Here is a 23373-nt window from a genome sequence, read left to right as displayed (position 1 = left end):
GTATCCCAGACCACCTTGGTAAGTGGTTTAGTGGTTTGAGTGATCGGATCACAATGAGTCTTAAGTGGTTTACACTTGTATTTAGTGCTGTCCACTTGTGATCCGACCACCCAAGACACATTTTAAAACCGAGTGTAATCAGGGTCAAGGTCACAACAGGTCCAAGTGAACTGACCGTGACTTTGTGCTGTCCGGTGAGATTGGGCCATTCACACAGCAGCTGGCTCTCAGACAGGGTGAGGACGCAGGGAGTTTCTCCAATCAGCACCGTGTAGTTCAGGCGACTGTTACCCGGAGCAGCTGGGATCAGGTTACGACCCTAAACGCAGACAGAGAGAAATGTGTTCAGCTCATTCATGCATACTTTATTTCCATACAGACATTTGTAATGACATGACCATATTGTAGGAAAGATTGTTACAAATATTTGATTTAATTAGAAAGTGAGTGAGATACAACCTTTCACGTCAAATGACATTCAACTGTAACCTTCTCACTGTTTGACAATGAACTTGTTCAATATTACTGAAATAATTTTCCTCTCATGAGATGATTATTTGATGAAAATCATACTTGTTACTGTAAATGAACAGAGACAAATGAGTCACTGACAGTAAAATTGCTCATTTAAAAACCTCTGTGTTATATTGTATTATATTATATAAAGTATATGTTATACATTTTTTATATATATTTTTTAAAGTACCAAAACCAGCAAACCCGAGCCGTTTCATTCCTAACGACGACATAAATCTTTAAAAATAGGTCAAAACATATAGTTTTAATTTTTCTAAAGGCTCAGTAATTTCCTATAACAACTGGGTGATGTAGATTTTAGCAAATGTTACTCAAACAGGAATAAACAGTGAACATTTAGCAGAACCTGTATAAGTATGTGTGAGATCAAGAATACAATAAAACTACAGATAATTGTGGTATTTACATGGGATGTGTTACAATGTACAAAAATGTAGAATATCACTAGATTTATCCCTTAAAGGCCCTGAAAATCTATTTTCTTAATTAGCACCATAGTATAAGCAAAAGGGTCTTTATAAACAGATCTTTGTTTGACGAAGTTAGAACAGCTTCGGTTGCGTGTGTATTTGTGTTTTTGCTTTTCTTTCTAATCAAAGGGGGCGTGGCTCAGTTGGAAAAAGATACACATTTCCATGCACAAATGAGGATTGAGCAATATTTGAATTAAAATGTGAGGATGGTTGTTGGGTTGTTTGCTTATGTGCTCAGGCCACAGTCAAATATGATCAAACCACATCCACACAGTCCTGATGAAGCAGATTATCTGAGACTGATCAAACTCTAACTTTGATGGATGGTTATTTAGTTTACTATTATTGAGTACTATTTCAGAAACCAGGTTTTAAGAGGCTTTAATAAAAACATTGTTTTATTTGCAAGTACCAATCATTTGCTTGGAAGTGTAGAATTGCTGAAACACTTTTTTAAAAACAGAATTCATCATTTGATTTTGGTTTACTGGAAAAAAAACTGTTTTCTAAGACTGAAAATTCCAATTTAGTATTCTGTTTTGACATAATTTCCGATAAACCAAGCCAAAAACTGTAATTTAAAAATAAGAGAGGAAGATGAAGAGGAGAGAGAGGAAGACAGAAAAAGTGTACTCGTTTAGTATATACTACATAGAAGCTCCAGGCACACAAAGTCTCCCACCCACACAGACCAAAACTGTTTTGTCTTCTGTCCACTAAACTGAACACCACACATAAAAGTCTGCACAGGAGGCGTGTAAATTCTAACATTTGTCAATTTCAGTTCCAGTTTTTCATTTCAATATCAAGTCCACTAGTAGTTTGAATTTGCCAAGCCATGTCTGTGATGGAAGGGGGGGCAGTTAGTGGTGTGAGAAGAGGGAACTCAAGTAACACCGAGAAAACAAAACGCAACGGGGGGAAAAGATGAATATAAAGAAAACAAGACAGATAGAAAACGTGGCAAGAAAACATCAGGAGAGCGGACGTGAGAACCGGATAGAAAGACAGAAAACATTATGAAGGAGGGTAGGACAGGATGAAAGGAATATACTCTAAAGTGAGAAAGAGAGAGGGCATGAGCAGACAATAGAGCTAGTGACCGAGCAAGATAGACAGAAAAAGTGAGATAGAGAGGAGATAGCTGCCGTGTCTCCCGCTGGCTTAGCAGTGGGATGCAGAGGCAGACTCCGTTTTCCAATCCCATCGTCTCTGCAGGCCGCCACCCAGCCCCACTCCGCAATCCTGTAAACATGCATCCCATTCCATCTCGCGCACACACACACACACACATACACACACACACACACACGCTGAGTTCAAGCCACGCATGCACTCGAGTTGCTGCCGCACACAGAGCCGTTGCCACACATACACACAACAGTCAAGAAGCATCATGCGGGGATACGCTCTTAAAAACACACAAGCACACACAGGAAAACACTCATGAAACACTGAGACCAGATAAATGTTTTCATTTTTCTCCCGCGAACACACCTCAGTAAAAACACACACCCGACACTTCAGATGAGAAATTAATTGCGTGGCGAGCTCAGTGCACGCATCTTGGAGAAATTCTACCCCCACATCCCAAGCCGCCAAACTGCATTTTGGTCCGTCTCATCAGCGCTTCCAATGGGTAGGCAGTTCCACCAACAAGCCAAGCAGGAGATTTGGCAATTACTGAGAAGCTCTTTGCTAATAAATTATCATTTAAGAAATAAATTACGACGGTTACGCTGCTTTCAATCTCTTCATGGGAATAAACAGTGTCTCACACTCACTGTGATAACATAAGAGATAGTCGGGGTGAATTCTAGCAAGAAGACAAAGAGGAGTGAACAGTGTAAATGTGATCTAAAATCTAAATCTAATATAAAATAAAATGTTATAAATCCCTTACATTGTGTAAAATGCACACACACATGAAAAATTATGGTAAATGTGTTTAATTATTTCAAACCCCACTGTTCAGACCTTATAGTGTGAGCAGTTATAAGGAGAAATGATTGATATGTGCACTGGAGACACTTTATTTTTACCCCCTTAAGTTATTTCCAGTCACTGATCTGCTGGTTATTTCAGTTAATTTCGCATTAGTAACAGCACATACAAATTCCCTCAGAAACAGCCACTTTAATTCCTCTCCAATCACTCTTTGACTAAATATTTCAGGTGAGCTCGGCAAGATAACACAATGACACATACACACGACTCACAAATTGCCAATTAATTTCATATACTTATGTCCAATCACTGTTAATGAAAATGAAAACCAATATAATCCAAAGCTCTTGGACCGTGGGCCTGTGTGCGTCCACACTACCCTTCCAGCACTAGAAATTAATTACACAACTTGAAAGGAGTGTTATTTAAGAGGGCTCGAGGCTGCAGAGAAGGACGGCAGTCAAAGAAGTTACTGTTAGTTACTGAAGGACAGAAATTGGCCTTGGAAGGTGTGGACGTTTGCTTTCAGCTTTCAATTATGAATTTTTTTTTTTTTTCTTCTCCTCTGAGAGACCTTGTAAACACATTTGAGAGCTTTTTTTTTTCTTTATTGTGTGAACAAAAAATGCAGGTGAGTGTATGTTTGTGTGCATGTGTGTAGGCTTTTGTCATTATTAATACAAGAAAGGTTCAATATGTTTGTGTCTCCTGTAGTGGAAAAACCTTGGGAGAAAAACATCTATCTCTCTATCTCTGCCTCTACCCAAGACTTAAGCTCAAACTTAATATTTAAAAAGAAAGTACAAGTGTATTCACACATTCTGTGTGACACAATTGAATGTAAACATAGTTTTTTTTGTGTAACAGAATCAATATTTTGTTAAAAAAGACTGGCAACCTTTAGTATCTATTATAGTGTCGGCTAAATCAGTCTTTAGTTCTGTTTACACTAAAATCTTCTGTTCCATAAACCAACTGACCGTCCGATTAACTCCTTCCCCAAACAGTAATTGTCCAATCATAACTTAACATCCATGGCAGGTATGTTAAACTTTGGATTTCCTAACATGCTGAAGCAGTGTGCATGAGGCTGTAGTGAGAGCGATACTCAGCATTTAAAGGCTTTGGAAGGCTGTATCTCTTTTTTCTTAGCTTTTGCAAAGCCAAAAGCACAAGAGCAGAAGTGTAAGGAATGGATTACACTGCGTGTTTATCTGCACTAACGTAAGATGAAAATGTTAGCATTACTGGATAAATAGTTTACTGTTCACAAAAGTAACAGAGCATTTCTTCCAAGGAGCACATCATTTGAATTATACTACATTGTGGCATCCACTGTGTGGTTTTTCTCCACTGTGTGGGAGTTGGTCCTGGATGCTATCATAATTTAGGGTAACGTAAGCAGCTCTGTCCTGCTCTTTATTAGATTTCAGAGGGTGTACACTCCAGCAGTCCTAGCCAATGTTGCCTAAGACAGAGTAACGTTTGCCAACACATTATTAAGTTGTCATCCTAAAAATCTTTTCTCATATAATGTGAAAACATACTTTACTGGAAATTATGAACAAGTATGTAAGATAAGCAGCTGAACAAGGTTATATTAGAATGAAATGATCCCACGATATCATGTGTGAAGCCATCGAGTGCTTTTTAATACCATTTCAAAGAGTTCTCATTTTGAAATCAGCTGGAAACATTAAAAAGTTAGAGGAGACAGCAATTTCACTGTAATTGATGTGGGCCAAAATCCACAGTCCTCCTTCTGTGCAAAAATGTGTTTCAAAGTTTATCTGAGGCTTATATGAAGCTTCCATCGTCCAAATGAGTCAAATCAAATAGATATCTTCAACGTTAGTCTTTTTAGTGCCAAAGTCCCTCTTTTTATTACTATACTTCCACTAACTGCAGCTCAACAGGGAAACACTGTCTGTGGAAACACAAAGAGGGAATTTGATGCTAAAAAGACTGTAAATGTAGCAGATATGCACTTGATATGACTAACTCAGACTGCTGAAGCCTCATATAAGCTTCAGATGAACTTTTAAATGCAGACTTGAAAAACTGTGAACCTATGCTTTAATTAGCTACCAAGCTAAAGCAGATCAAATCTGCTAGCGACAGATTTTCATTTCGGGCGGCAAAATCGATGGTTGCTGGTTAGAAATGAGAAAGTCTGCGTTTGTCTGTCTCTGTTTGAAATCAAGGACCCATTGTTTCAAAAACTAATAAGAATTTTACATGGTAAATCTGCCTCATCATGGGGAACTCCATATGTGTGTAGTGAGAGCAGAAAGCTTGATAGGCATAGCAGCAGTAACAGTTTCTTTTCTTCCCAATTCATGCACTTTTATCATTTCAAGATGAGTGGAAGGCTACATAAGTAACTGTTTATCCAGATTATTTTCTAACACCAAATAAATGTGACAGTTTCAATTCTGTGTAGGTGTCAATAGCCTTATTCCCGCTGCACAAGCTGTCTAAAGGCGCTAGATATATGCACTCCCATCTCTTCATCTTCACAGCTGCATTGTAGAACAACTCCCTGACAAGTTAAAAAAAAGTGTTTACATAGCTCCCTAGATAAGCAATGTTGCTAGCCGATGCTGTCTGCAAGGTAGAAATGTCAGATCAGAGAGTTGACGAATAAATATAAAATGAAATTTACAAGCAGGTGGAGAAAACCCTCCAAAAACAACAATTACGTTACTGACCTTCAGTATCAGTGGAGATGTGGGTTTGAGCTCCAGTATCCCAGAAGAACTCAGAGGTTCAAACACGGGGTCAGGGTAGTAGCTGAAAGTCTCGTTGACCACCACCAGAGCATTCACATTGTCCATGTAAAACCCGATCTCATCCGGGCCGGTGCCGGTCTCTGAAAAACCCAGTTCTGAATCCGCCACTGATGGAGCCAGGCACACCATGACTGAGTTGTTATACACTGTACAGTTCTGAAAACCAGAGAGAGAGGGGAAACAAGAAGTCTATGCTGTACGTTTCCTGTCATTGGGAAAATCTATCATATATAATCTTAAGGTGAGCTATTATAGATGAGTAGTAAAAACCTTCAGCCTTCTTAGAATTAAACTGTTTACACTGAATGTGAACACAAATGTAAGTATTTTATTATAATCTACAGTTCTTTTTTACAAGAGAATAGCATGTATAAAACAGACACATTGTTTCCTTTAGAAATACTGAATACAAATCTACAGGCAATAATTTTCTTTTAAAAGGGATCTGTTGGGTATAATAATCCAGCCTTTTTGTAAGTCAATGCCCTGTGAAAGTGTGATGCTGTTATACCTATTGGAAATGTAAATTGGTTGCAAATTTATGATCAATTGTTAATAATGGGCAATGTGCTGTGTGCCTTTGCTTGTACCTCAGAATATTTTACATCATTGCTTTGGAGAATACATGAATACAAGATGTCATGGCCATCTTTACATTAATTTACAGGACTGCTTGGTGGACCATATCAGTGTTTTCCCATGTTTTAGACCATTCACTACAAATGTATTTTACATATATTTTTGCATACAGAAAAGAAGCATATCACCAACTGTTTTGTCGATTACAAGTACAACTGTATGTATATAAATAAGAAGAGTGAATGAAAAATATTACCTCATCTAACCTATGCCCGACCTGTGGCATTTTTAAATTAAAAACCTGTTATTTGTCTTGCTAACATAGTGCTATTCAGCCATCAAGTCTTGGAAGTTGGAGCATCCCATCAGACCATGAACACCTCACAGAGTTCTGTCTGGAGGGTGAGAAAAAAATGTATTGAACGAGGTAAAGCACTTGGAGAATGGCTGCCAGTAAAGTATTTAAAAGTAAAACATCAGGATGGTCCTTTAAGTGCAGAGTGGCACTTTGATAAAGGGCTGTGTAGGATGCATCATGTAGGCTGTTTGCTTCAGTAAACGGTGGCTTTATCTGTAAGTTGAAGTGCCTTAGTATTGTTTGAAGTTCAGTTCTCAACCTTAGCAACTAAAGAGCTCCAATTCATAGTGACAATCAAAAAAGTACTCTTTGAACGTTATCTGTGGAATTGATCGAACTCCTCAACTCTTCAAATGGGACTTTTTGGTTTTGTATTCGATTGTTTTTTGGGGTTTTCTTTCTTTCTATTTTATTCCCAGAAAAACATTCTCTGTCTCTCTCTCTCACTCTATCACACACACACACACACACACACACACACACACAGAGTCTTTCCCATGTTGTCTCTTTCTTTTTGTGACACAAACACTCATGTGGCGCAGTGACATTTGAAAAGTTACGTGGCCTGAGGTAGAGTTAGATGTCTGAAGCTGTAGCTGTAGAAAGAAGAGACGTGAGGAGAGCAATACACAGAGACAGACTGTCTGCCACCTTCAGCAGAAGTATCTGCCTGTGAGTGTGTGTGTGTGTGTGTGTGTGTGTTCAACAGTTTGTATTTGTCAGCTAATGTATGTAAATCTGAATAATGTATATTGTATATTATCTATGCTAGGGTGTGTGAATTTATATTTGTGTATATGAGCTTGTGTATGCTTGTGTGTGTGTCTGCGCTGTCTGCCTGTGAATGTGAGCCTGTTCATAAGTCTGTGCACGTGCATTTGTGAGTGTGTGTCAGTCACATCAACACTCACATGAAATGATTCTGCCTGTCCATACTTGGCCCTGATCTTTGGTTCTCGGATGGTTGCGAGGTTGGTCCCGCTCACTGTCAGCAGAGTCCCCCCACTGTAAGGAGACAGAGGAAGAGAGTAGGAGAAGAACAATAAATACACAGTAGGTAGGGAACACCGTCTCCAGGGCAAATCTTTGCCTAATTCAGTGGCATGTTTGATTGGTAGTAACCGACTTCTAAAAATGTACTTGCAAAATTAACATTTCTACAGCGTGCATCTGTATACAGTGTGTAGATCAGCAATCTAGCTCAGCACTCCGTTTGTGCAGCTATTATTAAAAAGGTTAGAAAAAAAAAGGAAAAAAAAAAAAAAGTTTGACGCCAAGTGTATAATGGAGTGCCTTGAGCTTAGGGATGAACCCTACGGACACAAGGGAGCATATGTGTGAGTGGAAGTGAAAGAGAAAAAGGAGAAAGACAGCGTGAGAGGCAGAGTGAGAAATTGAGTGAAGGTGAAAGATCTACAGAGATAATGTACATACAGTATTGGTCCGAATATAAGATGGGTTTTTTTTCCTGGAAATACATCTGAAAAAAGTGGGGTGGTCTTATATTGGGGGTATAGACTTTTAAATGTCAATATACATTCACAACAACAGATGGTGCCAAAAATCTGTAAAACAAGTGCTCCCCTCCTGACTGAGGCGAGCCACCGTCCCTCACAACTAGCCAATAGTGCCAGGGGGCCTGAAAGATGGAGCGACACAATGATCGTCTCAAACAAAGTGGCTCAAAAGTAGGCCAAGTAAACCAACGACTGAGTAACAATAATGTAAAGTGAGTGTTGTCGTCAACTTGACTTCTTCATTGTCTGTCCTCTGCTCAGCTGAGCTCCATGTGTGTGTTGAGGGGCAGCCCTGCCCGTGGAGGAGAGGAGAGAAACTCAGCGCCACTATAAATTACAATAAAACGCAGTAGAGAGTCTCACACTGAGCTGAAATGAAACGAGTGCACATAAATTAGGTAAATAACATAAATAAACATCGTCTCTACTGCGTTGTGCTGTCATTTATGGTCGCACTGAGTCTCTCTCCTCTCCTCTGTTTCACTGTGGGCGGGGCTGAGCGCTCTGTGTGTGTGTAGAGTGGAGCAGAGACAGTGAAACAGGTGAAGTACTCAAGTTGATGACAACAAATTACACTCGTTACGTTACGTTACTATAAAAAGTTTTGGGAGCAAAAAGCAAATAAGAGTAATTTAATCCAAGTTGTAAGTCTTTTTCCAAAAATGGTTCTTGAAAAAGGGGGGGTTGTCTTATATTCGGGTCAATATGGTAGTTTAATTTGTGAATTTCACTTGACAGAATCCAGAAAATAACGATGCCAGGACTTGGCTGAAGCCCTACGCGTCATTTTGTTGTTGAGTAGTGTGTTGCTGTAGAGACGTCTATTTTATTCTTAGAAGATTCCATACATCTTCCAACTGCAAATGCTTGTACATTTGAAACAAGGGTTTGATTGGTTTGCAAATTTCACCAGTTGAATCGGCAAGTTTTTTTGGAGTTTGTGATGAAAGTCTTGGGAAAATCTTAGGTACCCTTTAGTGGTATCCCACATTGGTCTGACCCAAAATGGTTTATGGTTGTTCCTATTGATGACACCCAACAAACCAAGATTACCAGTGCTGTGAAAGGATCATGAAGTTCGGGGAAAAAATAAAATCTTTATTACAGAGGACTCATGCCACTTGTAAAGGAAATGGAATTAGTCTGTGCTTTTCACTGCTACACTTAAATTGAATTTATGAGGTTTTCATGAAACATATCTGTACCCATTTGATGCCTTCCTTGCTTTAAAGTTGCAGCTCCAACCTTTGAGTACTCTACTATGTTTCTTGTAGAAGATCACTGTCTTTCACTTCTTGCCTAGGCTATCTGTGCCTCTGAGAAAAATTGTGTGTCTTTCTGCAGGTTTCTTACTACCTGGAGGGGGATAGTCTCTCACTGCTGTCTGAAGTAAAAGGCTGAGATAAAAGCTTGTGTCTTGAAACAGTTATGAACAATGTTCATGTCCCTTACTGCCCATGGGACACTAAATCATTTTTGAAAATGTGAGGGCATCCAATGGGTATTTTGGGCCTTGGTGAAGTTTATAGTTCAAACAGCCAACACCCAAGGATATGTTCTCCCACTAAAAAAGGATCTCATCTCTCTACAGATGTCTTGTTGGCTGGATGTGGAATATAATGCTCACAGTTCTCTGTTCAGAGATCCCTGTGTCTAACTGCTACCTCCACTATCTACACCTTAAAGACAAGTGTTTTTCAGATGTACTTCCTCTGCTGCTTGGGTATCTTCAGCGGTATCAGCTCTCTGCAGGGGGATTCTACTGAGGTAGGGAATGGCTGATACTTTCTGGACTTTTAAACTGGCAAAGTCTCTATTATATAGACAGACTCTCCACTTTTGCTGTTCTTGAATATAACAGACATCTTGGTTCACCTTCACTGATCATCTTTGCAGACCTGTACACTGTGGAGTCCAAAGGATACCTACGGGAGCTGGCCCAAAAAATGGTGATGCTTTCCCTATTTTTCATCCCTTCATCCTTATTCTTCATCCACCATTTGTCCAGGACTCATGATGACTTGGATGGCTTTGAGTAATCCTGTGAGTCTGCTTTTATTGCCTCCAAAAGTTATGGACCTGCTACCTCGTCACCACTCTTATCTTGTGTAGCTGCAAGTTGATGAGCAGTGACTCCACCAAAGACTCATTGCTTCCAAATTGGAGGATTACAATGTGATGGTTGGTGCTGACGACCTATTTGGTCTCTACAACAAGAAGCTTAAGATAGTGCAACACTGAGCTCCACCTCCCTAACAAGGTCGGTAGGACTTCCCTGTGGTAGTCCAGGTAATTTCTACACCAGAAAAAGTTCTATATCAGGAAAAGCGCTATGTCTTGAGGGGTTTTCAAATGTGCATTGTTTAGTCCATTTAATCACACTCTGGTTCGTTTAGGAAGATCTAACCACAGCAATCGTACTCGAGCTTGGACCGAAACAACCTCAATTCAACTCGGTCCAGTTAGAGACAAATTTTGGATCAGTATGTTTGTGGTGTGATGGTGATCCAGCCTTGATCTGACTGAACAACGAGGCATACTCCAGTTTACCAACTCATCCATTGATTTGGACAAGAGCAAACAAACTATAGGTTTGAAAAAGTCCTTACATTCTTGACTTACAGCAGGTCTGCAGGCCATTACAGAGGTCATACAGGCAGACACAATGACTGGAAAGTTATGTTACAACATTGTGCCACTCACTGATGCATTGGGCAATCCTTCATCCTCGATTGTGCTAGCAGCTCAGAGGGTACAAAATGAACAACGAAGAAAGATAAGATGGTTCTTTAACAAGGTATTCCTTCTGCTGGGTTATACTGTATTACCACCGAGTTCTGTAATATGCAGGTGTCTTTTCATTCTAGACATTAATCTGACACTCATCCAGAACGACTTAGTGTACAAGCACCAACAGCAGAATAAGTGATATGGTGATACGAAGCAGAGATGACAGAGCCTCTTAATATCTTGGATGTACTGTAGAGTCTGGCTGGCTCACGCTAGACATTCATCCCTCACTCTAATCCAGGACGACTTACAATATAAGCAAACAGTAATGATAGGGAGGGACAGGGATTGAATGATGAAGGTAGATGTACCATCTCTTGCATTGTTGGTGGACAAAAGAATTCAAGTATGGCTATTCTTCTAAGGTAGAGAGCTTTTTTGTTGGCAGATTGCCATTTACTGGCTATGGAGAATGGCTCCCATTCATTCTGAGTCTCCCTGGATAACAGCTTCTACGAAATGTATAACATGTCACTGATGTTATGGGCGGCATCAAGTCTTTGACTAATATTTTGACACCTGACACAGGTGTACAGTAGCTGCATTTCCCAAAAGCTTTCTGCTTTTTACATACTATTCATATTCACTTTCTATGATACTGTATTCTTGTCATTTACAGCACTGTAATCTTCAAGAGCCAAATTCAGACACTTCAATCCACTATGGCTGAGTGCCATGACACCCTGCCATGATGTGGTAAAATTAATTTTGTACAAATCAAGTCTGCTCTGTTGAGCAGAGTCTAATTAATGTTAAGAATGGTAAGTTGTAATATTGTGCAACTTCAATCTCAACTCTTCCCATTATTTTTTAATCTCACACATTCCACTTTGAATGCAAATTAGTTTTCTGATGTGTCACAGCAAGGGATTGTACTCCTGGGTTTTGTCTATTTGTTTGGACAAGTCTCATGCAGTGGTATCATTTATTTAGCTAAATTAAATATTAATAATAAATTATGTTTAGCTCAAGTTTTTATGATTGTTAGACAAAGTACCATATAAATCTACACTCTTAAGCATACTACGCTTCAACACCTGTATATTACAAGCTGTAAACTGTGTATGCTAACACATATGAAATGCTCACAAAACTAAAATGCCCTGTAGCATGATGATATTGTGTTACTCTTTGTAAGAGAGATGAAGGCAGCTGATTAACAACAAAGCGGTTGGGCTGGGGCTACATTCAAATGAACTGATTTTTAATTAGATGTTTATGTCATTGTCACAAATGCATCGTGGGACTAGGCAGACTCTGTACTTCTTATAATACTTCTGGTTCTCTACCTCCTTTCTCCTCTTCTCCTCTCCTCCTCAGGTTGATGTACATGTATATTAGTGCTTAGTCCCTCTGTCCCTGTTGCTCCTCTCTTTGACTAAGTGAGTCTCTTTAGCTCAGGTGCATGCTTCAGGGAACAGACAACAAGACAATCAGGATAAACTCTCTGGGATAGCTGGGGAAATCACACCACTGTTGTTACTGTTTCTCTCTCCTTGCTTTTCCTCTCTCTATGCCATCTTTGTCCTCTTTCTGTTTTACTGTTTTCTGTTTTCCTTTTTCTCACCCTGTCTTTGGTCTAATCCTCTACTCACTGACTGTCAAACATTTTTCATACATTTTTGTTCATCAGGGGATTCTTCAAAGCTTCACTGTAAGCCTTGTGCAACACTGGTGCCTCATGAAAACTTCAGTTTTCATTATATCAAAAGAGAGACAATTTGCTTGACAACGTACAATTCATACATAAATAACGACATTGGCAAACATAAATGAAATACACACTAAACGCACAGTTGAAAATGGCGAAATTTCATGGCAAAATTTCAATGGAATAATGGAAATCAGAGGATTCGCTTGTGGGGGAGTCATCTGCGTAAATCTGTCACTTCAAGTTTAGTGAGTTTTGACAAACAAATGTGTGCTGTTGACCAAAAGCCAGCTGTCTTGACAATATTGATGGAGAGCTAGAGAGTCCAAAACGGAGGAACCTATTGAAGCTAGAATGGAGAAAATAGAAAAAAGCTTGGAGCACTGTAGTGCTACAGGAGTTCACCAACTATCCCTGCGAATATTCCCTACATCACCCGGCCTCTAGCTCAGATGAACTTAGATGTGCCTCTTTGATGTGAGCTGTTTGTTGCCTTAGCACCAATATTTAGACTTGGTAGATAACCAGTACAGCCAGTTTTCTAATGGTTATCATAAGAGATTCCATAGGAGTAGTAGGAGGATTCAGTGCCTTGCTTACAGGTACCTTGGCAGTCCTTACTGAAGAAGTGGCAAGCCCTATACCGATCTGCTTTATGTACCAAGCCAGTCTGGGAGGAGATTTGAATATTTTGGTCAAAAATTGCTTCTCTAACCTCTACTGCTGCACCAATTTCTTTCCTCAGTGTCCCAGATGAGCACTCCTCATTGATTTATTTTTCAAGTGCTCCGTCTTCCTCCTAAATGTAATATCATCAGCCAAGCACAATGATAATGCACTCTCTCTCCTCCTGTTCGTTCTCTCTCACTGTCTTTCATCCACTCTTGCTATCATTAGCTGAGCACAATGACAGTGCTCTGCAGGCGCATGTGGACTCACACACAGGCAGAAATGAGGCAGATATGAACAAATATGATATCACATCTCTCTGGTTTGTTATACTTTCTACCTGAGCCAACATGGGACACCGTGACAGAGGGCATTGGTTGAAACGTATCAGCTAAATTAAAACCTCCTCTAGGTGAGTTCCAGGCAACACACGCACTTTGTCTATCACAGTTTGGTCGCTGTTTGTGAGTGTGTGTGTGTGTGTTGTTTTGTGGTTTTTCTCAGCCAGATGGAGGAGGGATCTGTGGCCAAACATCAGGGACTCTGGGAATCAGTGGGGTGTGCGTGCACATGTGTGTGTGTGTGTGTGCGTTCGTGTGTTTCTTTATGTGGGATCATCACCCCTGAGTGAGCTTCTTCAAGTAGAACCCTAGTTTTGAACCACATATACACACAAAACACCCTCACAGTGGGTGTGCGGGGCAGTGATTGGGCCTCAGCTGCTTCTCGGCCAGTCCCACTGGGCAAAGGGAACAGGGCAGGATTCATCAACACTCTTCTCTAACAAGCTCTGCATCTATCTGCTACCATCTACTGATGAGTCACCACAGGGAAGAAAGCAGCACAGAGAGGGGAAAGAAAGGAGCAAGAGGGAAGGAGGTAAAATGGGGGGAAACAGGGCAGGATGTCTGCCTGTTCCAATATCTTGAAATAAATTAAGAAGACAGGGAATGAAAAAACGCATAAGAATAAGAGAGAGTAAATATGTAGGAGAAGTATACAGCAGGTGCTCTGTCATAAACATGTCGGATCAGATATGAGGCTATTCAGACATGATAAATATTCCAGGGGCAGGTGGGTTAAGTACTCCTCTCCTCTGTAACTAAACTCTTTAATCTGGACAGTATTCAGGGAAGAGAATTAGAGGAGGACCAACAGGTGTCAACAATCAGTGGGTATTTGGGACTATAATGAATAAACAAGAAAGAGGCAGAAAAATTAAACATGTTTGACCCCAAAACAGGATTAAAATCACTGATTAGTCAAAGCAATATTGAATTCACTCAGCTTCCCAAAGAGAAATAAGACCCAGTCCACATGATACTTCACAAAAGCAACTGAGCTGAGGGTTAGGTTCTTTACTACTAACCCAAGTATCTATCATAAAGACCAATATGTGCGTGAGTCTGCCCTCCCTGTCAGTAAATCTACTTTAATGTCAAAGTTGTTGCTTGTGTGTGTCCTCCCTGGTGATGCTCCTGTCATGTTCAATGCTGAGTAGTGGAGGATCTTTATTTATTTAGCTGGGGATATACTGTACCACATGACAAAGAGTAGAAAGCAGGGCATCAGACAGGAAAAAAAACTGAGAGCTGCATTAGATCAGGTAGAAACCTCACATGACATCAGCTGGTTAGTATTAGCTGACTCGCCAATCAACCAATCAGGTCTAAACTATTAATGAGCTATATAATCTGACAAGCTCACGCTCTGCTGCTGCCGATGTCTTCCTCTCAAAGTGTCTTGCCTTAACCAGATGAAGGATCTCCGGAGCCACCATCAACTTACCTCTATCCAAATCTGCTGTCGGGGGTCTTATCTAGCAATCAAGTCTGCTTATGCTGCTTCAGGAATGCCCCCTTTAATTTGCACTGCTTATCCTGCTATGTTGCAAGCAGTAGTGTAAAAGTCAGAGTCAGAAATCTGTTTTCAAGCCACTAGTGGTTTTGAATATCCAGCCTGTACTCCTAAAATTCCAGTACTGTACAAACACCATTTTTGGTTTGGTGCATTTGCAGGAGCTCTTCAGTATTGCTTGGATTAATTTTAGGAGCATCTCAAGAGCAGAGCTTATACTACTAAACACTAATATACAGTGATTGTTGCTGTAACTAGTCATATCTTCTCTCTCAATCAAAATCTTTGACTTGGTATGATAACAAGTTATCAAAACACAAAGTACTAAGTCACGCAGGTTACAGTGCTACAAATGGACATTGTGAACCTAGATGGACTAAATACAAGAAAGCTTCTACATGATTCATATGCAGTTGAATAAAACTAAGTAACCTTGCTAAGTAAATGATTACACAACATAAAAGCTTACCTGGCAATGCTCCAGTCAGGCTCAATCCTCAGGACAGTGGGGTCTTCAGTGTAATTAAACTTGACCTCTGGGTTTCTGAGCTCAGCGTCATCGATGTCCACTAAGACTGATGCACTACCTGGTGCAAATCCAGCTGGCGTAACACACACTATCTCACGGGCATTCCTCCTGGACGGACAGAGAAAAGTTGGAAGAAGGTGGTAAGAACCATAACCATTTGATAGACAGCAAACTTATGGTCAAATCAATGTCAATCCAAATGAGTGCTACATTTCCACAAAGCCTTACAATGGCACAATGTAAAGCTAAAATCTTAAGTATCATAAGAAACACATCTGAACTGATATTAGAAAGATGCTGAGGTTCTGTTTTCTCACAGGAATTTCCAATAAATAGAGGGATCTAGGACACAAAGTTATACAAGATTGCAGAGAGAAGAAGTTAAATTCTTTTGGAGAAAAAAATCTATTCAAACTCAGACAGACAGAATGACTGAAGTTGTCTAGAAAAGTCAGATCCCTCTAAAAACAGAATTACAATAATGAAGAGGCCATCAGGGCTGTTTTTGCCTATTTGCATTATAAACAACTGCATTGGGCCCCCTAACCACCAGGGGGCCCCTGTGGAGTGGTGTTTTTTTTTTTTTGTTTTTTTTTTCCCAAAGACAAGTGGGCCCCCTTAAATGTCTATATTTTATAAAGCACTTTTATCCAAAGCGCTTTACAAGTTTTTTGCTGCTCAGTCACCCATTCACACACACATAGCAGTGAGCTGCCATAGAGACACTTTGACATGTGGGCAGAAGGAGGTGGGGATCGAACACCCCATGATCAGTAGACAACCCGCTCTATCTCCTGAGCCACAGCCATCCCTTTTTGGTTTGACACAAGAATGAAATTTGGCATGATCCAATGGTAACGTTGGTGAATGGTAATGACATTCAGAGTTTGAATTGTTTGCTATATTTATGGCGTTAGAATGGATTGAACAGGTTAGTTGCATCAAAATACTAATATGTAATGATTCTGTGTCAGCCCTCGCAACCATTAAGAAAGGTACAGCCAGAAATCATCAGGATCTGCTTTATGAAATCTTGTTTACCAACTCAAGAATAGTTAGACAAGGGAAAAATGTCACATTCATGTGGGTCCCTGAACATTCAGGTATCCTGGGAAATGAGAGAGCAGACAAACTGGCGAAAGAAGCAGTCAAAAAAGGAATAACTGAAATCAATATTAAATGATCAAAATCAGAGGGGAAAGGCATAGTGTGGAAAAAAGGTAAATCAACAGTGGCATCGGGATAATACAATAAAGGAAGACATTTACACTCGACACAAAACAGAGTAGGTATGTTAAGAAGTAGGTGAAGAAAATGGAAAGAGCAAGTGATAATAAGCAGGCTGAGAATTGGGCACAGCAACCTTAACAGTACACTTTTCATCAGGAAAATGTCCAACATCCAAGCCGTCGGGACAGTTTGAGTGCAACACCATTAAGGGTAGAGTCTAGACAGGCTCCATTCATTTGGCAGTATGTGCTCAAACTTTGAGCGTAGTTTTTGTTTGGTTCTCTTGTTTGAATTTGCACTGCCTCTTGTATTCCTACAGTTGGGTTAGACTATAGAGCTGTTGTCTGAGGAGCCTTTCAGTGTTGATAACTAGGGGAAATTTAAATAGTCTTCTTGCTTTAGAATCATGTTATAGGCTACCTCGCCTAAAGTTAGTTCATTATCTTTGGCTTTTGGGTAATGTTGTGTTGCTGTACCAGTGTTTCCTGGTGTTTTTTTTTAAATGCCAAAAATAACACCAAATATCTATTCATTCGGAAATGAATAGCATTTAGGAGCCTCTGAGCAGCGCTGTTTTGAAACGTGAGTCAACGTCTGTGTCGTTGCCTGGGAAACTCCTGGAGGCGAATCTCCTTTTAAGGAAAAGGGCAGTGTGTAAGTGAGTCAGTGGTTAAGTGAGAGAGCGAGCAGCAGAAAAGTGACGGTGAATGCGAGTGAAGCCAGCAGAGGAAAAGGTTATCAGTAAGTTGTCAGTCTGGCAGTCAATGCACAGTACAGGCTACAGTGTGTTAGTTAATAAGTGCTGCGGCTCCTAAAGACCCAGAAATGTCTTGTCTGTTCTTTCCCCAACTGCTGGAAAAGTGAAGGGGGTTAGCCCTGAAGTTAGCAACGATGGACTAGCCAAATCCAACAATGCTGAATAAAGAAATACAGAACAGATATAAAAATGGATGATACAATCTCAAATAATAGCATATATATATATATATATATATCAATCTGTGTGGATTGAATTAAAAGATAAAAAAACATTGTTGGCTACTGGACAAAATCAGGCAGTGTGGCGCACCGCTACAGGGTTGAGCAGGGGTGTGGGCGTGTTTATTTGTGCTCTAGAACGTAACTGCTGTGAAACAATCGGAAAATAATGTTTTATTGATCTGATTCGCCGGCTTTCTCACTACCAGCGCTCCTTCTCTTCATTCACTCTCCAGCTCGCACCACCACAGCTGCTCTCTCTCTCGCTGGTGCTCTCAGCTCTCTCTCTCTCTTTTTTTTGTCTTTTTTAAAAATAAGTCGGGAAGCCGACGGCAAAGTCTAACTTTACTTTTAACATTATCAAGCGAAGCAAAATCTCCTCCTCTTCTCCTGGTAATTTATTTGTGGCAGAGTCTCCCTCATGGCAGAGTTTACAGCCCTAATCAGTCTGATCTCCGGCTGTGATTGGCCACCACAGCCTTCAGCCACAGTGATGTCTGGTTGTGTTTCTCCAAAAGTTGACTCTGGCTCCACTTTACTATTCTTAAACCTGTTCTAGTTTAAAGTTATATATTGTTTTTATATTGCATTAGGAAAACCTTGTTTACACTGAAAGGATTTGTATTATTCTCTTTTACTAATATTTGTGCAATTTCATGAAAAAAAAAATCGTGTACATAGTAATTTATTGTTTTCATATTGTCCTTAATTTTTAATTAAGAGCTTTATTGATAATAAAGTATGTCTAGTCAGTGCATTTTCATTCAGGGATATTAAAATCACAGTGGTTTGGGTTTGGGGGGCCCCACTGTAAGATGTCAATTAGGGTCCCGAAATGTTCAGAAGCAGCTCTGGAGGCAATTATTACTTTCTTGTGCCAGGGCATTCCTTTAATGCTGAGGTCCAAGCTGAAGAGTTGACATATTTAATGACTCACTAACTGGACCAGTAATTACCAGTATCCAGCCTAAGAAGCCAATTAATCTCGTTCTCTTAAAATCATACAGTAACCTGCCAATTCAATTAGATAATTCCACTTGTGACATATGCTCTGCAGAAAAGCAAACCAGTCAAGGCGTGCTAGTTGATCCAGCTGGATCACAGCTAACTGCAGCTGGAGCTTTTAATCACAGCAGGGTAAGCAAGACGCAGGGCAGCACAAATGTAAACATGTAGAAGCAAAGTATATTGTGCATGCATTGTATTGTCTGTATGTTAAGCTGTGTTTGATATATACGGTCACTTTTTTTTTATTTTAATTTTTTTAAATCACATTTATAAAAAATATTTAAAGATAATAAACTGCAGTGAGGTGAAACATCAAACTGTAAAGTGGAATGATTTCACTTGTAGCAAGAAGACTAAATTAAAGATTCCATGACTTGATACTATAGGATGACATTATTGTTGTAGGTCTATATTTGAAATGGATGTGAAATGATAACAACACTGTATATTATGACTGGTGTAACCCCTCCCCTAAAGAGGTAGAGGTGTAGAGAGAGAGAGAGAGAAAGAGAAGGATATAGAAAGAAAAACAACTCATGTTTAATGAAGTCTATACCTGCTTTGATTGGTGCACTGATGAGGATCAGCAGCACCAATCACAAACACTGGGGAAGGGATGGAGAGAGTCTGCGTGTGTGTGTGTGTGTGTGTGTGTGTGTGTGTGTGTGTGTGTGCATGTCCATGCTTTCATGTCCCATAGGCAAAAAAACATTTTCTATCGCAGTCTTGAGTGCAGTCCCCAGTAGCTACATTATCTAATATGTATTTAGCACAGTTGAGTGGTGGCTGCTTTTCTGGGCCATGACTTCACAAGAGTGATGTATGTGTTTGTGTGTGTGTGTGTGTGTGTGCACTTTAATGTACTGCTGCACATTCTATTGTGCTTCCATATACCATGGCGGTTGCACAGAGAGGGAGAGAGTGTGTGAAAGCAAAGGGAGAGTCTACGATTTCCACCCTCCCGTGTCCCTCAGCCGGTAACCATAGCAACCCCATTCACAAAGAACACATGCCCCAGCAACCTTCACAAGATGCCACAAACACAGTCACACAGTTAGGGTGTGACAGATAAAGAGAGAGTTGAGGTGAGCGAGCAGTTGTGATGAAGTGGGATCTGTTGGATTACTGTGAAGAGGCTGCAGCACAGAAATGACTGCTGTGACATCAAAGCTAGCACACAGTTGCTTCAATAGAGATTAGCTATGAGAGGCTAATCCGTGCATTTGACATGCAGGCAAACTGTGGTGATAGTTGGGGATTTTTTTTTTTCGGGCACAAGATTAAGGAAAGCCGGTGTGTGTGCGTACAGACAAAGAGATGCTGTGTGTCTGCAAGCAACAAGCAGAGATTCCTGTTCTGTACACACGCAACAACCTAAACTTCTACAAGCACTGATTACATACTTACATGCATGTGATTTATTCATGATGATGAAAATATTTTTGAAGATGTGAACAAATATTTACACAGAGGATGTTTTTTATGCACTTGTTTACTTTATTCATTCATCATCTACAGTACCTTCAGTCTTATTTATGAATTTCTTTTACTATCTTAAGCGCTCTTTATTTGTCTTATTCTTATCTAAATCCTGTTCTCATCTGCTGCGATGCTTCAGTTTCTCCACAGGGATAAAAATTTAATTTAGAGTTAAAAAAAAAAAAAAAAAGCTTCTTACTTTTTGAAGTAGCAGGGCTGCGGCCCGATGCTGACAGACACGTAGCTGCCTGCGTTAAGGTAGCTTCCCTCGATGGTGACCCTGGTGCCGCCGGAAATGGGCCCCTGAGACGGCTGGATACGGGTGAAGTATGGAGTCTGGGCAAGAGAGGCAATAAAGTAAATAATAATGTTTCTTATTCACTACTACAAGTAGTAAATAAGACTTTATTTTACTTCCTGTGCAAATATAGTAGCATAAGACATCAAGCATTATATTATAAAAATAGTCTAAAAACAATATACAGTATATTACCCCTAATTAATTAATTATGATTCACTCAATGATGTCATCTTGATTCGATCTGGAATTTCTTGAACCATTGTAAATATGAAAATGACAGACAGCAGTTAAAAAAACAAACGGAACACAATAGAAACTGGTACAAAAAGCATAAATGAGATCCCATAAAATCAAGAGTATAACATAATCAATAGGCTATTTTAATAGGTAATATTGACAGATTGATTTAGGCAACACAAGCAACATTTAAAAGCTTGAAAGCAAACCGCGGTTCTACATCAAGGTGCCACCTGTAACCTAACTGAAGCCAAAACCTTCTATTGTTAACATTTAATGACACAGCAATCATAAAAAATAATTGACGGCAAGTGAAACGAATAACAACCTTAAATCTGAAACTTTAAAAGAACATTTTTCTTCATAACGCTTGAGAACAGCTCTTTAGATTTCTATCATAACTGTGTCCTCATGGTGCTCAAACTCAACATTTTGCTTGATTACAGGAGACCTTTCAACAGTGTGCTTTTTGAGTGATTATGGTCCTTATAGAACAGCTACTTTACTACTCAAATCTGCTTGTGCGGTCCTTACCACAAAGGTGAAAGGCCTGGGAGACAGAGCTCTGTAGTCGTTGACGCAGTCTCTCACACACACCTCCACCTGAGCCTCTTGGACTCTGTAGCCTGTAGCGTCGTTTAGCAGACAAACTATTCTGTAAATAGAGAGAAGAAGAAAGAGACGTGAGGTCGGGATGAACTTTTTGGGCTGTGCAAAGTAGTGAAACAGCACAAACCCTCGAAACCAATTAACTCTGTATTATATCTGCAGTCAGACGACACTACACATACGCCAGCTGTTGTACTCATTCTTTTTTATATCCAATTTTCTTTTCTTTTTCAGCAGGCACCACTTTATTAACATTCCACGTTTCTACTTATCTCCATGACAATTTGTTAAAAGCCTGCTCAAAATTGATACCTCTTTATTCCTCATAATATCAGATCACTAGTTTGCAAAATTACTGATTTGCTTCAACAAAATAACATAATAAATGAACCACAAACAAGACATTATCACGTCTGCATGCAATAGCATTTGTGTTCCTGGTAAAGTAAGTTGGAAGAGTCTATATTGCAGTCCCTGAGCTCTGTGCTGTTTACATTGGACTCAGCAAGATGGAATGAATAGTCAGTCACATGACCAAAGTCGGCTTTGTATGCATTGTACGCTGCATTGAAATACCTGATGCGATAAATTCATGTTTTAGGAGGGGTGAGAGTGAGTAAAGAGGTAGAAACTGATGTGACAAGAGGGATTAAAAATGAAAAAACAAAACAAAACAAAACAAAAAAAAACAAAGCAAAAAAAAACGTCCTCCTAGAAGTGTGAAGTGGTGGAGGAATGTCAGGAATAATGTGTAGAATAACTGATGTGTGTGTAATATTTGAATAGAGATGCCCTCTATCTCAACATGCATCATTTCCCAACTAACTGCACTACAGAGAGATTGTTTGATCTGCGTGAACTCAATTCCTCAGCCGTGTAGGACCCTGCAGAGGAGTAAATGTCAGGATGGAGGGATGAGAAAAATAAAGGAAAGAGCATATGTGGGGAGTAATGGAGGGGAACAACAGATGGAATTTCATCACATTCTCGCACAAAAAAAAAACCCCTGATGTAACTATCTTTTCAGCTGTTGAATCAGGCTGCATGTGTTCAGGTTGACATTTTTTATGTGGTTTGATTACTCGGGACGAGAGAGCTGCTGGTTATTGCTGCTTTGTGTGTGTGTGTGTGTGTGTGTGTGTGTCCTCAGATTTATGTAGGTGTGTCTGTGTGCTTACATTCATCTTTGTTTCTGTTCTTTGTGAGCATACATACCTTAGTGCCATTTTCACAGTTCGGACATGTGTCACCGTGCATATATGTGTGTGTGTGTGTGTGTGCTTGCATGCGTCTGAGTGCGTCTCCTCTGACTTAACTTACCTCTCCGCGCTCAGGTACTCCTCCTCGATAGGCACACAGGGAACCTTGCCTAACCTGACGCCCATCTGGATGTCTCTGAAGAGCAGACCCAGATTCTCCCCCAGGATGGTCACCCTGGTTCCCCCCTGGCGAGGCCCTGTCTCCGGGAACAACTGAAGCGACGAGAGGATGAGAGGAGGGCAGAATGGAAGACAGGAGAGTGGACAGAAAAGACAGAAACAGGAAGATGTAAAAGTGAAAATGACGGAAAAAGACAATAAAAGAATCAATATTCAGCGTTTTCTATGCTGTCCCCATTCGGTCAGTTTTAAGTTTGAAAACGGTCCCTAAACATGACCTTGCAAGGACACCCTCACACAATTACACACACTGGTAAACACACACATAAAAGCACACAATACACAGACTCACCAAAGCACACAAACACACACACACACCAACCATACAGAATTGCCCGTATCAGGTAATTCAAGTTTTAATGAAGAAAAATCACCCCCCTGGCTTTGAAAAAC

General features: G+C 40.0%; 1 protein-coding gene across 6 annotated transcripts in view; it reads right to left on the bottom strand.

The window, feature by feature from the left end:
* Positions 1–23373, bottom strand: part of LOC122982113 (plexin-A1-like) — a 265073-nt gene that overhangs the window by 41429 nt on the left and 200271 nt on the right. For all 6 annotated transcript variants that reach the window (XM_044351146.1, XM_044351142.1, XM_044351141.1 and 3 more), the window contains 7 exons: positions 22862–23013; positions 21467–21587; positions 20594–20730; positions 15640–15807; positions 7598–7691; positions 5669–5905; positions 176–319 (listed from right to left, as the gene is read on the bottom strand). In XM_044351146.1, coding sequence (XP_044207081.1) covers positions 176–319; positions 5669–5905; positions 7598–7691; positions 15640–15807; positions 20594–20730; positions 21467–21587; positions 22862–23013 — 1053 coding nt within the window. The remainder of the gene's footprint in view (positions 1–175; positions 320–5668; positions 5906–7597; positions 7692–15639; positions 15808–20593; positions 20731–21466; positions 21588–22861; positions 23014–23373) is intronic.

The sequence above is a fragment of the Thunnus albacares genome, chromosome 5 (genome assembly GCF_914725855.1).
Source record: "Thunnus albacares chromosome 5, fThuAlb1.1, whole genome shotgun sequence".
In the NCBI taxonomy this organism is placed as follows: Eukaryota; Metazoa; Chordata; class Actinopteri; order Scombriformes; family Scombridae; genus Thunnus; species Thunnus albacares.
The sequence above is the reverse complement of the archived record's forward strand: the minus strand, read 5'-3'. Positions and strand labels throughout refer to the sequence as shown.